Raw genomic sequence first — 14,964 nt, forward strand, 5'->3', positions numbered from 1 at the left:
ATGCAGCCATATGCTGTAAAGATAAATATCACTCTTAAGTTTCTTTTCGGGGCAGGGTAATGACTCTGTCACCAAGAGGACAAGAGATCAGCATGTGCTGCACTGATTCCAGTCACAGGATTAGAAACTAAGAAGATGACTAAAGACGAGCAGCGGCCTTTCTTTCAAACATGTATTTAATCTCATCCTTGAAAATGCATTACAAATATTTATGTCCATTTACTATCATATTTTATATTTGTAATTTTTTTTTTTAGTTTAATCATTTTTATTATTTAAAATATAAAAGTTTAACTGAGTTTAAAAACAGTTAGGAAGAAATCTGAAAAGAAAACAGTTCACTACTTGCTTGGGAAAATAAACAATTGCACACACTTGCTGCATTTCCACCAGTGTTGTTCACATGACCACACTTTGTATGCTAATTGTGCTCTGCGTTCACATTTGATGGAGTCTGTTTTCAACATGGAGAGGGTCTGTGCATTACAAGATGAAGAGAGATTAGAGCACAGTGGGTTAATCTTCCGGCTTGCCATCTGCCGGTACCAGGAGAGCAAAACCTGAAGGTGCAGCCTCAACGTTACCAGCAGCACACAGATGCAGGTTAACAGGTGATTGGTTTTGTCAAAGCTGTTAGTGGTCTTGGTGCCCATGTGTTTGAAAACACTGTCAAAATGTGTGAACTGTGAACAACTTGGTGGGGATTTGAGAGTTTACACAAGTTCAGATCTTTTAAAAAATATATTATTTCGGTCTCCGTGTTATTTTCTTTTTCTGCATGCAAACTATATGCAGTAGACTTACTAAATGGTTGGCCTTTTTTCTTAACATTGTGAGGTATTTCCTGTTGTCCTCAGGTTGCAGTGTAGATTTTAAATCTTCATGGTAAGTGATAGAATAATGGAGGCAGACTTGCTGATGTATTTTAAGGCAATACAAACACATTGTTTCATTCGCTTTCATCTTGTGTAAATATTTGCTCATTAGTATGATGATCATGGAAATGTCCAATCATCTTACTGTTCAGGAAGGAGATTCAATGTTCTAGAAATTGACAAGTTTCGGTGTGAAGAAAGGCAACGTGACCTAAAATCCCAATATATTTTATTTATTTATTGATTTACTTTGAAAAATTTAGAATCTGTAGGAAGTTAGAGAAATTCTTTAAAAGCTTATCCACCCCACTGACAACATATCTTTTTTTCCTTTCTTACCATCAGAATTACATTAATATTATTATTAACACAAAACAAATAAAGAAATGTATCCACATCACCCTATGTATTTTAAGTAATACTTTGTGAGGCAAACTATGCAAAGTGGCCATAAAACAAGAGCCAAAGACCTTGTGAAGATGCTGGCAGAAGCCATTATCCACAGTGAAATGTATTCTGTACCAACATGGTCCGAAAAGCCACTCAAGGAGGAGGAAGCTATTATTCCAAAAGAAACAAAAGACCCAGACAACGGCCTACAAATGCAGGCACGGACAAACACCTTCAATTTCAAAGGTGTGTCTGTTGTCTGATGAAACTAAGTCAGAACTGTTTGACCATAATAACTGTCATAATAGAGCAACCAAGACCATGATTACGCAATTAACTTTTGTCCATCAAGTCCTTTTCCCTTTACAACTTTCCGACTGAAGAATAAAATTAGTTCTGAAAATCAAAGCATGTTTCTGAGCGAAACTGTCGATAAGAAAAACAAATAAACGACCTACTAGCAAAGTTGTTGACATTACCTAATATTTGCCGACAGAGGTTTGCTATGGCTTTCTGCATGATGAAGCCCAGTTGGACTGAGTAAATCTTAGCAGTCATTGGATTACCAGGTAAGCATCTGCTTTTAGCCTTCTGCAGCCGTTGGAAAACACCTTGCGAGCTGCGCCTGCATGACTCTCAACAGAGCTGTCTTCATGGTGCGGCTTCGTTACTTCATTTTGTAGGATGAAGAATGTGGAGATTTCTAATTTGCCTCTGCTTTTTGTGTTTGTGCAAACCTGCTTGGGTAAGTTTTCTTCAATAATAGTCAACATGAAGGTGATTAGATAAGATGAGATTGTTGAAGCTTTCAAGAGTCTCTGGTGTGATTATTTGGTGGATTTTTTTCATTTAAATAGATTTTTTTTGTATTTACGAATTTATAATCATAAGTTTTGTGTGGTTTTTTTTTTGTTTATAAATGTTAAGCTTATTTCAATATATTAATTAATTTGTCAAATTAAGATATAAGGGGTGCAGCTATGATTACTTTTGTAGATATATGCTAAATAGATTTTGTAAAAATGTATTGACTATGTTTAGATGAGGTAGCTAAGCAGGCTGACGTAACCCAGCTGTAATCCCAGTCAAAGGGACTTGAAAACAAATGTGTATATTTATGTATATCACATAAGATTAGCTGCAAAATTAACGAATGAAAGAAAGGAAAAATAAACATTCAAGAGTTTAAGGAGCTTCAGTTTCTGATTAAGGCTAAATCCAAAAAAAAAATCTTTTGCAATGCATTTCTTTTCACAAACTTTGGTAGAATAATGCTTCCATCCTCAGCTCAGGCAGACTTCGCTCCCTCTTTCTACGACAATGGCCCATCCAGCAACAACGGGAATCTGGCCCTGTTCAGCCTCTCTGAGGATACCCCTGTTGGTGAGTCAGACCCCACTCATCCACCTCTCTAAAATGATGACAGTCCAGTTAGAGGCTTTGGGAACTTTGGTGTCTGAGAGTTCAGAATGCTAAATAACCTTTGATAGTTGGACAGCTCGTTTAAATGCCCTGTCCGTCTGCCGTCACCATCTGTTGATGTGAAAATCTGCTTGATCGTAGTGAATGTGGTTCACCTTCTATCAGTCAGAAAACTTTATCACTGTGATTTATGATGTAGTGTTTTCTTCCTTTAGGTACACAAATCTATCAACTTAACGGCACAGACCCTGAAGGCCAGGAGGTGAGGTATGGTCTCTCCTTTGACCCAGGGTCAAAGGAGTACTTCAGGGTAGATCCAAAGTCAGGAAATATTACATTAGTGGAAACAATGGATAGAGAGGTAAGCTCAAAACTGAAACATAAATCCACACAAGCATTGTTGAACCTTCACAAAAGGTCTTTTTCTTTCTTTTAATGTAGAAACAAGATTCAGTTGATGTTAATATCAGCATCACCGATGGAAGAAGCAAGGTATTTAAAGAAAAATAACTAATCAAGCAAACAAACCATTTGCCAGAAATGTCGTTGATATAAGAAACTTGGAGGGTTTTTAGACACCTTCTGTAACTATTTGGAATAACGGCAGCTTTTCAACAATTACATTTTTATCAGGCATGTGTACTCTGTAAATCTTAGAGGTGCACTGATCAGAGTTTTCTGCATGATTTCAGATCTCTGGTGTTTTAGTGCTCTGATTTTGCTATTATACCTGAATATAATTTCTGTTTAAGAACCACAATTAACAGCATTCCATTTTTTTTTCTTCATTATATTAAACACCTCAATGACAAGAAAAATATCAAAGTTTTTTCTACAATTGCATATTCAACATCCAAAAACATACTAGAAGCATTACTAGTGTGACTTGGAAAGTCTTGGGTAAAGTTCACAAATTGGAAAAACAATCAGGTTTATGATTTCCCAACATCCAGTTCACATTCAAGGCCAGTCAAACTGAACATTAACCAATTCCATCATGTATCTTTTGTAATTATGTTAGTTGACTTGAATCACAGTAAAAATCTACATGTTTGTGACAATTATATATCAGCAGAATACCTGAGTAACCCAAGATATTAAGTGTTGCTTAATTCACCCTTCAGTAGGTTTAATGTTGTGGATGGTTTTCAGGATGAAGTCTGGTTGCTGTTTAAAATAAATCAGATATCCTTTTTTTTTTAATTATTCTTTCCAGGTTGTTGAACGAGTCACAATATTTGTGACGGATGCAAATGATGAAAAGCCTGAATTCCAAAACATGCCTGCAATCATAGATGTGTTGGAAGTAAGATAAACTGATGTCTGAGTTTTAGTTTCATAACCAAAAGAGATTCTTGTCTCATAATGTGATCACATAAATGCGAACATGTCTTTGTCCACTTTGTGAACTTTAGACAACTGAATCTGGTAGAAGTATCTACAAAGTGGAGGCTGTGGACAGAGACACGGGCTCTGGAGGCTCAGTTACCTACCATCTCCAGGTATGACTCATGAACTAAGTAATGTTGATTTGCATGACCAACTCTAAGTGTAGATGAAGCTCTTTTCTGGTTAATATCAATCAGATGTTGTTGTACATTCACATTTGTTCATTTGCTTGCATGTGGTGGTGTTATTTTGAAAGCAGGGATTACATCACAATCACATTAGAGTCAGGTACTGATAGATTAGAGGGCTGCTTTGGCAGTGGGTGGTGGGCAGTGCTAGTTTGCACTTTGGGCTATTGGGACTACAGAACAGCTGGCCTTAATGTGACAGACAGACAGACAGAGATGAATGCGGAGCGTTCACATTTGGTTATAGCAGTGTTCTACAGTCTGCTATGTCTATAATCACATGGGGTTTAGTACATTCAAATCGACAGATACAGAGATGTTGGCTAATTAAAACAGCTGCGGAGAATTTGTATTATTCTTCCAACTGACCACCTCCATGTGTGTTATAATTTCTAAGGGTTTTCAGTAACAGGCTTGTATGACTAGATTTCAATCTTGTTTTTGTTTTTTTCTGGTTTTGTTTTTGCTCTTTCCTGTGTTACAGTCACCACACTCCAGTTTGTTTGCGATTGACATAAACAGCGGAGTCCTCCGTATCAAATCTGGAAAAACGTTGGATTATGAGAAAACAAAGACACACTTTGTTACTGTCATTGCAAAGGTACAAGTTTGATCAAAAATGATTATTTCTGACTTGCACTTCAACGCTTTCCTCACTGGATGAAGCTGTTTTGACTGTGAGTAGTTTTGAATAAGTTAAACCTTCAGCTGCAGGATGTTTTACAACGTGCCATCATTTCAAGTTGCTATTAAAGTGGGTTCATAGTGTCATGCAATAGAAAAGAACGAAGCATTATTTGATGAAACTATTATTTAAAAATGAATGAATTTTAGGAAATAAATAGTTGTTTGAACATCTCAATGTGTTTGTTTCAGGACGGGGGAGGCAACTTGAATGACAAGGAACAATTCATGTCATCCACTGCGACGCTCACTGTCAATGTGATTGATGCACAAGACACGCCGCCTTTTTTTATTGGAACCCCCTACTTTGGCTATGTTTACGAAATCTCGGTGCCAGTGAGTGTCAAAACATCTCCCAAAAACTTTGAATGAAACACATAATCACACCACATTCTTATTATAATTTGTCGTTATAACACTATGCATAAAGCACTCATATTTGTTCTAAGGTTTTGACATATAAAAGTGCTAATTAACTCAATTGAAAAGGTGAAACTAATTTGCTAAATAAATTCATTACACACATTGTGATGTATTTAAAATGTACTTGTTGAGCTTATGAAAGCTACTAGAAAAGATCACAACGGCAAAATATACTAGAAATGTCCGATGCAATAATGGGAAAGATAGCTGACTTGACAGTCATTGACACCGTCCATGAGGAGGTTAAACCACTAAAAGTCAGTGCTTAAAACATTTAAAGTCAGAACTGAGTGGACTGAAAAGCATAGCAGTGTGGAAGAAAGAGGGACAAATGCAGTCTGAAAAAGTATCGCAATTACAAACAGATTTTATTTTGTAGAATTTAGAAGCTCACTCTGAATCTCAGTAAAATTTAGATTTACAAAACTAATTTCATTATATCAATTTTTAAAGTACCATAGTTCATTAGATATCAAAATATAATTTTAAACTTGTATATTTCTAAATGATTCTCTGTTTTTTTTTTCTTTGACAGGGATCTAAAATATTTACAGTCAGTGCTGAAGATGGAGATGTGGGAAACCCAAATCCAGTCAGTTATTCATTTGAAGAGGGTGAGCATTCACAGCAAAAATTTGCAGGGGAATAATTCTTATTTATAGTAAGAATTATAAATAAATAAATAAATAAATAAATAAATAAATAAATAAATAAATAAATAAATAAATAAATAAGTGTTTATCTGCGTTTTTTCCCCCGTCTCTCCAGGTGATGATGGTGTTTTTGGCATTAACAAGACAAGCGGTTGCATCTCCCTGCTGGTTGCTCCCATTCATCTGAAGAGAGAAATCTTCAACATTAAAGTCAGGGTAATGCAAGTTCCAATCAACACATTTTTCTTAACTTATAAAGAAAGCAAACATTCAAGCTCTGTGAATTATGATATTACTGTTTAGTTTTGCTTTCATTGAGCATTTTGCTCCTTTGTGACTTGAGATAGCAACTCAGATGACAAATAGATGGTTCTATGTTTATGTTGTGCAAACAAACTCACCCAATATTGTCACCTTGGACAGGCAACAGAAATAAGTCCAGAAGCCAAAGATTTGGACTACGGAGTGACCACAGTGGTGATACGTGTGGTGGATTTAAATAATAATCCCCCAACCTTTTATGGGGAGAATGGCCCACAGAATATGTTTGAGTTGACCATGTACGAGCATCCACCAGAGGGAGAAATACTCCGGGGGCTGAAAATCACAGTTAATGACTCTGATAAGGTAGGAGATCCCTTGCAGAAAATTGTTATAGAAATATTACCACAGCAGATATTATTATGCAGTATTAACAATAAAATACCATCATCATCATCATCATCATCATCATCATCATCATCATCATCATCACTCCAGACTGCCTTGTCTGATTTGTTATATAATGATACTAATTTTGTGAAAGTATTATGTTGTTATCTAATCAGAGGCAGGTTTAATCAACAATGACTGTGTGCTTAGGAGAGTGCCATGCTGTCAAGAAAGAGCTGTAAGCCTACCATTATCAAAAACCATCCCCATTAATATCCCATGCGTTTGAAATCAAGTCGATAGAAACGGAAAGGTGCGTGCTGTGCCATTTGTCAACTTACGCAAGCGCCTTTTGTTTTTAAAAGCTGCATCGCTGGATGATGCTGGATGGATTTTCCATGATAATGCTCTCACAAGAGCAGACTCTTTATGTCCACTAACATCATGTTTCACTCCGGGTATTATTACTTAAGCTGTTATCCGAGTGGTTTAACTCTTATTACTATAGCAATTAAGGACAAAAAGCTTTTACTTGAACAGGAAAGACAGCATGCAACTCAGATTGTTCCGTTTGTCGAGCATAAAAAGTGTTGGATTTTTGAATGGCATGTTGATGCATGTTCACGTTCCTGCAGGGTGCAAATGCCAAATTTAATCTAAGATTGATTGGACCAGGACGAATGCTGCGAGCCGTCCCCCAGACTGTACTCAATGAGGCCCAAGTAACAATCTTAGTGGAGGACTCTGCTGCGATGGACTATGAGAAGCATCACTTTCTAACATACAAGGTAACCTCTTGACAACAAAATATGGTGGGAAAAGTACAAATGTTTTCTTAAATAGACATTTGTTCTGACAAGACTACAGACATAAATGTATATAATTGATAACCTAAGTGATCAACACACAATAGAAGCAATCAGGTCCATAAATAAGATTAGACATAATAAAGTTAAATAACAGTAAGGAATAATTTCACAGGAAGCAAAGAAGATATATAAATTCGCACAAGAGACAAGAAGACGCCTGAATCTATCAGGATTTAGAAGACAGTCCTATTCCCTGCCAGTGTAAACAATGTCTGCTGGTTATGACTTATTTGATGGGCTACAAAAAGGTTAATCTGGACTTTTCAGAAAATTTGCCCATGAGTCAAAGACCACTCACAAAGAACTGTGAAAAGATCTGAAGTTAGCAGAAACAGCTTTTTATGAAAACAAAAAGCAATATAGTTAAACCCAATGGTCCTCAATGAAATACTGTGAAACTGTAGTCTGATTGGGTGAGACCAAAATGAATGCTTGGATGTGACTGCACACACCATGTTTGGAGGAGGTTCAATGCTTCTTGTCATTCCACTTTACTGAACAAAATTATGAGCTATTGGTGTTTGCAGATTACAAGCCCTGTCACCGACATCGTGTGAGAATTTTATGTACACCCTCCTATTACAATATATTCACTGATAAAACTTTAACATATTCAATAAAATGTTCTTCCTGCCGTAGCCTAAAACAACTGTTTTGAAGTCAAAAATATTTCTTAGCTGTTTTTGTCTTTTTCAGCTGCTCGCAGTTGAGATTGACACTCCAGAGAGATTCAGCGCCACAGCACACATCGTCATTCACCTTCTGGACACCAACGACAACGCTCCCAAATTTTCCTCGGACTATTACATCGCCAGAATTCCCGAAAACTCACCCGGCGGCTCAAATGTGGTGTCGGTCACGGTGAGCGACTTCTCGCCTCGTCTAAAAATACATGCCAGCGTGGACATACGTCACTCAGAGCTATAACGCAGTGGTGATTTGGACAAAATGCTCAACAGGGCCCTTTAATTCTCTAAATGTAGACTCTTTGGGCCTGTGGGGGTTGGGATAATATGTGAAATCATGTAGATAAAAGCTAGGCGAGGTAAGCTGCCAGATGGCTATCACTTTCATTTTGTTGTGTAACAGCAAATTCCCTGGCTTCACCCCCCCCCACCCCCCTCCTCTACTCAGCCCCCAACATGTAGCAGGACATAGAGCTGCAAAAATATGTCCATGTGTAAGACAAAAAACTTTAAAGGACACACTGAAATGATTGATGTTTGCCGTAACACATCCTCTGCCCTTGCCGGTTCATATCAGATCAAAAGCCACAGGGAGTCCGACTAATAAGTCCTGGCCTTGAGCAAACACCACACAGGCTCTTTGCCTTGATCCCTGGCAATTTCAATCAGATAAAAGAACAGCCAGCAAGTGACCTTGGACACATGGAGACACTGAACAGACCTCCCAGCAGCTGCAGACAGACAGATTAGCCGAAGCCCAGGATAATATTCTGTCATCAAAAAGGCTCTCTTTTCAGGCCTAACCCCTGCAACATCATGACTGGTTTATCCAGCAAATTGAGTTGAGTTTTCACTATTCAAAGCATAAATATAATGAGATTCTCTTTTTATGAAAAAAACGTAACTATTGAGTGTAAGGAATTTCTTCCGCTAATATAATCAGTGCAAGCACACCATTTTTTCTTTCTTCCTCTTGCTAATGTGTCACTGGTGATTGTTTTCAGGCTTTAGACCCAGACTCAGGACCCTGGGGTGAAGTCAAATACTCCATCTATGGATCGGGGGCTGAAATGTGAGTACTGCCAAGATTTGTAAGAAATTTAGTTCTGCTTTATTACAGCATGTAGACGTTTTTTATAGCATATTCATCACATTATCAATGAAGTAGTCACCTTGCGCAAGTAAGAAGTTAAACTTTTTCATGTTTTTAAGATAACTAAAGCCTATTAAATGGGAGTGCAGTGCATAATTGTAAAGTAGAATTAAAAGGACACACGGTTTTCAGAAAAATTTAAAAAAAATTCCAAAAATGTGAGGTGCTTTTAAATAAATCCAGCCATCCACCACTCCATCTCATCCCCTACACTCTCTCTAAGCCCACACATTTTTGAAACACTTTTCTACAATCGCAGCTGAACACTTTGGGGAGTTGTCTCCACTAGTTTTGCAGACCTGGACATTAAAATATTTGCCCGCTTTTGCAAAATAGCTCGAACCAGGCCCGGTTAAACATCCACTTTCAAGTCTTACCACATATTTTCAAATAGATTTAGATCTCTACTTGCTTAGCCAGTGTAACACCTGCACGTGCTTCAATCTAAACTATTCTGTTGTAGTTCTGGCTGCATGTTTAAGGCTGTTCTCCTGTTGCTCCATCCATCTTCCTATCAAACCTATCAGACCAGCTTTCCTGTCCCTGCTAAAGAAAGAAAATCCTCTCAGCAGGAAGCTGCCACCACCATGTTTCACCTTGTAGATGTTGTGTTCAGGGTAATTATCTGGATGCCTCTCAGAGTGTTTTGCAAGTTGACCGTACGACCGTGGGTAGTACATTAAATCACAACAGAATAAGTTGAAGTTTGTGGTGGTAACTTCACAAAATGTGATAAAACCTACGGAGAATAAATACCTTTGCAAGGGAATAAATATTCACATCAATTGCTACTTAGCCAGTCTTATTTGGCAACCAAATTAAGAGTTTTTAATTTAGATGAATTTTGTAAAAAGAATTAAATACATTATGTTTTGTACTCAAACATCTAAGCACTTTAAAAATTACATTTTGTGGCTTTTTTGTGTATTTTGACTATGTGTGATGAAGTAAGAGAGAATTTGTTTGCACAGCAAAAACAATTGGCCTTTGTTGCCAATGTCATGTTTTCGCAATTGAATAACACAAACTTTTAAACAGATCTGAACCTGGAAATTTCTAGAACAAACACAAGAAGCAGCAAAGATATCTGTTGCCATAGAAACATAAAAAAAAAATCACAACTGTCTTTCCTTTCAATGCCTCTCAGTGCTGTAGCCTGGGGAATCCGCTGATGTTTTCTTGCCTCAATTAGATTTTTATTAATCTTCTAGTTTTCCACTTCCAGGAAAACATCTGAAGGGTCTTTGTTCTCCCTTTGTGAACAGAAGAAAGCCCACCAAATTTCTATCTACTTTAAAATCCCTTCACATGAAGGACCAGGAATCCCTTTTCAAAGTGAAAATGTGTCCTTTTGTTTGTTTGGATTTTTTTTTTATAAAATACAAATTAAAACAAACTCTCACATTACGACACATGAGCTTTGTTAACAAGGGCTGCTCTCCGTAACCATCTCATGTGGTTCATATTTTTTTTAGTATTTGATGCAGATTTTAAGCTCTGCAGTAATGAGTTTAAGCCGATATGTGATGTCACATGGCAGAGCAAAGGATTTCCAAAATAAGCATCAGCGAGAGATTTGGAACACTTACGCTTACATGTTTGTTTAATCAAAAAACACTTGACATCTATCCTGTGTTATACTTTTAACAAATTGTTCCTTCAAGGCTAAAACGGCGTGCTTTAGAACAACATATTTCAGAGGTTACACATTTTCACAGAAGGTTGTGGATGGTTTGGATGTCAGAGAGCAACGCAGTACGTATCAGCCTTGTTCTGCTTTAATCTCTTAATGGGATTGGAGGAGAAAATAGACTGCTCTTTGCTTCTGCGTATACCTTGAACTCCAGCAAAATTCACTGTTAGTCAAGCAAACAAGTCAGTAAATAAGACCTAATTCCAAACTGACTGTAATTTTTATGAAAAACGACAGTGCTATTTCAGAAAAAAAACATAAGCTAAAATGGTTATTTGTTTTTTTTAACAATTAGCTCACAATACTTGGTTGTTGCAGTACACATCAGGAACAGATCAGCAGTATGGATGATGGGGGTTTCATATCAACACAAAGCTCACTTAGACTGTGACGCTCAAGTAAATTGATGATAATCTCTAAAATTTTGAGGTTGACTTATCTGCATACATTTTAATAGTTCAACAAAATTAATGTTTCTTTTTCTCAAATGGATTTTTTGCAGATTTACAGATTTGCAAAGTGTTTTGAATTGCTAGGAAGCAGTACAGTATTCTTAATTGGCTGCGCTTACCCATGTTTTCACAATAAATCACAAACTTCTCAGAGTTAACTTTTAGATGTTGTCTTTTAATTCACAGTTAAATCATGAAGATGTGGAATCTTTTTTTTTTTTGCAAAGTTCTAGTTATGTTTGATTAGAACTTTATTAAAGTTTAAAAAGAAATGACACTGGGGACGTCCCAATTATGGCATTCTGTTTGTTTCCAATACCAATCCAGGTTATTTAAGATTACCTCGTCATACTGTAATAATTTATTAGAGTAACATGTTTACTTGAAACACTCAGGGAAAGTAAGAAATAATTCTATTCGACTCTATTTATTTGCAGGTTTCTGATCCAGCCTACATCCGGGATCATTTACACCCAGCCCTGGGCGAGTCTGGATGCTGAGGTGAGATCTAAGTATAACTTCTACGTGAAGGCAGAGGACGCTGAGGGAAAGTACAGCCTGGCTGAAGTTTTTGTGACCGTGTTGGATCTGAATGACCATCCACCTGCTTTCAACAATAACTTCCTGGAGAAGACCATGGTGATTGGAGCGCCAGTGAAAATAGAGGTATGCACTGTTGTGTTACTTGATGTAGATAAATTAAAATTCAGTCAAACGTACTTTTTGGAACAACTGCCGTGTGTAAGAACGGCTTCCCTACAGGCTGTGGACGACGACGCAGAAATACCCAACAATGTCATCGAGTACGCCATCATGAAGGCCGAGCCAGACAACAACATCTTTGACATAGACGCTGACACAGGAGAAATCAAGTTAAAGTCCTACATCAAGTCAATGGCTATCATTCAGAATATTACCAAGAAGACAGACTGCAGTTGGTCCCTGGTAGTGCAGGCTCGTGACCGGGGTCAGCCGTCCTTCAGCACCACTGCAGTTGTCAAGATTGATATCACTGAAGCTGTAAGTCAAGTAATAAGTGTGTCTGTAGTTTGCAAACATTTATTTTTTCCTCATTCATAGTTTTCCTCAAAGTTCGACTCTTTTAAAGTGAATCATAAATTTAGAAATGATCTGTGCTTTATTTACTTCAAATATATATTTTTGAAAAGTTACAGCCACAATTGTCTCATAGATGCAATTGTGATGTTTTCAGATCAAATCCAGATTTGTCTCATACTTCCTGGGTCTAAGGAAACGTCCTGGGGCAGTGTTTGGGATTTGTTTGACCCTCGTGACTTTCGCTGTCTGCCTAACAATCGCCATTTCAACAGCTATGTACTGGAAATCTGTGAAAAAGACCCGTGTACAACCTCAGGGCAAGATCAGAAAGATTGCACGGAGGCCTGTGCCGTAAACGAAGCTTGCCTTGAGATCATCAGCACAGCAACACTGTTGTTTTCACTCTGTGGTTCCAAGAATCTGCAGCTATTTGTTTTCAGAGGACTTTGTAGTACAGCAGGTCTGTAAAAGAGTACACAATGGAGCACAATCTTTCAAAATTTTCAAGTTTGTCGCCTATGTTTTGATTTATCACTCTAATTATGGCACGACAAGGAATTGTTCTTGTAAAATTTTTGGATTGGATTTTTCAAAGTATATTTTTAAGTTTTTTCTGTTATTCTAATTTTGTTCCCTTCAAATGCTGAATGGTCTATTGGTTCCTCCATGAACCTCTCTGATCTTGTCTTGTCAAAACCTAAAAAAAAGTTAAAGAAAAACTCAACTCGACGCCTTGAAGAAGCGTATAAAGCAAAGCCAAAAGTACAGAGCTATAAGCAATTTATAGCTCTGAACATATCACCAATCAATCAGTACCAGGCCTACAGAACAGTAAATCTTTGTGTGATTTCAGTCCCGTGGATTTGAATTCTTCTTGTGCTCTTTTACAGACTCAACTGAAAGGGGGGCCTTTGGGATCATTTATAGAGCTGAATAGAAACAACTCATTACAAATCATAGGTATGCTCGTTGGCATCATTAGCCTTGTGGTCATAGTCACAGTCATCATCTCCACCGCCACATTCCTGCGTAACAAAAAGTCCAATCGGATCCTGCCCACCCGCAGAGTCCGGAGAAGGCCACCGAAGCAGCCGTTCTGGAACTTCAAAAGCCCATTTAAGTCGTCAGAGACCCCAAGAGAGGATTTCACAGTTCAAGAGGAACAGCAAGAGCCAGAGGTGAATGTGATGAACGCCAACTACAACAACAATTTCAGTACTGTTGTAAGACACTGGCCTCCACCGCCCTGTGCACCTTCTTTGCCCCCTCCGCCGCCCACCTATGTTCCAGGAGAGCGACACTGGACCGTACCCACAGTCTCTGCAGTCGTGGTCCCCAAACCCAGACAGAGGCCGAAGATAGACAGAAGGGACACGGTGAACAAAGCATTAGTTTCAGAACTGAAGATGAGACTGGAGCAGAAGAAGATGGCGTCACTTTATAACACGTAAAGAGATTAAGATTTTGTAAAGCGAGGTTCTTTATTGGTAATAGTTCCTCTATTCCTCTATGGAAAGTTTGTAGAACAGCATGTACGAATGCTAGCAGCCAGCTAGATGGACTCCCAGCTTCAGTTCATTTTAGCAAATCAGCTTACAGAGAAACTCTTCATACCTGTGGAAATAAATGCAATAGCAGAGGTTGAAAATCTGACCAGCTGTTTAAGCCTTTAACATATACAAACATTTCACTACAGCCTCAATAGCAACACAGTGTTTGTATCACCGTGAGCTCTGAGAGATATAAATGTTCCAAATGAGGAAACCAGCTGATCTTCCCACGCTGTATTTGTTAAAAGCAAGCATTGTTTTTCTTCTTCTGCCTGAAGTTTTAATTACAGTTTTCTTTATCTGCCATGTGTTTGGTTATGTTACTAGAGTAGGCACAATCACAGTAAAAAAGTTACTGGTGGAGTTCTGTTGAAAGTTCTTACAAAGAAATCAATGCCACAATGCTTTGCAGATAAGCAGGTATTGAAGTGGATCAGGAGGTATAAATTGGGCCAATACCATCACATCTATATAAGGAGTGGGGTTTTTTTTGGTAACACTTTATTTGAAGGGGAGTGAATAAGACTGTCATGACACTGTCATAAACATGACATAACACCTGTCAGGAACATGAATAAGCCTTCATGAATATTTATGACTGTCATTCGGTAAATTATGACACTTTTAATACAAAGTTGACATTATTCAAAATGTCTTTGTTATGACAACTTGACATTAACCAAAAAATTATTACTGATATAAATTTGTTATAAAAGTATTACTGATTGCACTTTAAAAATTAGGTAACTTTATGTTATTAAAGGTAAAGTTTAAACAGTAATGATTTATTGGTTAATGTCAAGTTGTCATAACAAAGACATTTTGAA

General features: G+C 37.6%; 1 protein-coding gene across 2 annotated transcripts; it reads left to right on the forward strand.

The window, feature by feature from the left end:
- The first annotated feature begins 1,868 nt into the window (after positions 1 to 1,868).
- cdhr1a (cadherin-related family member 1a) lies at positions 1,869 to 14,501 on the forward strand. Of its 2 annotated transcripts, none has more exons than XM_008429532.1 (17): positions 1,869 to 2,010; positions 2,553 to 2,648; positions 2,903 to 3,048; positions 3,129 to 3,179; positions 3,904 to 3,993; positions 4,103 to 4,189; positions 4,749 to 4,865; positions 5,141 to 5,284; positions 5,907 to 5,985; positions 6,140 to 6,240; positions 6,448 to 6,651; positions 7,311 to 7,463; positions 8,241 to 8,405; positions 9,235 to 9,302; positions 11,966 to 12,194; positions 12,291 to 12,548; positions 13,478 to 14,501. In XM_008429532.1, the coding sequence occupies exons 1-17, from the start codon at positions 1,950 to 1,952 to the stop codon at positions 14,036 to 14,038; spliced, it is 2,610 nt and encodes an 869-aa protein (XP_008427754.1). In that variant the 5' UTR covers positions 1,869 to 1,949; the 3' UTR covers positions 14,039 to 14,501. The 2 variants fall into 2 exon arrangements, with proteins under 2 accessions (XP_008427754.1, XP_008427755.1); XM_008429533.2 differs by having other exon boundaries at positions 12,742 to 13,563.
- The last annotated feature ends 463 nt before the right edge of the window (positions 14,502 to 14,964 follow it).

The sequence above is a fragment of the Poecilia reticulata genome, linkage group LG15, assembly GCF_000633615.1.
Source record: "Poecilia reticulata strain Guanapo linkage group LG15, Guppy_female_1.0+MT, whole genome shotgun sequence".
Lineage (NCBI taxonomy): Eukaryota > Metazoa > Chordata > Actinopteri > Cyprinodontiformes > Poeciliidae > Poecilia > Poecilia reticulata.

Bases quoted from the DNA above. Each gene is read 5' to 3' on its own strand.
- cdhr1a (XM_008429532.1), top strand. From the start codon at position 1,950: ATGAAGAATGTGGAGATTTCTAATTTGCCTCTGCTTTTTGTGTTTGTG. The intron at 2,011-2,552 runs GTAAGTTTTCTT...TTCCATCCTCAG, and splicing joins GTTTGTGCAAACCTGCTTGG to CTCAGGCAGACTTCGCTCCC. The intron at 9,303-11,965 runs GTGAGTACTGCC...ATTTATTTGCAG, and splicing joins TATGGATCGGGGGCTGAAAT to GTTTCTGATCCAGCCTACAT.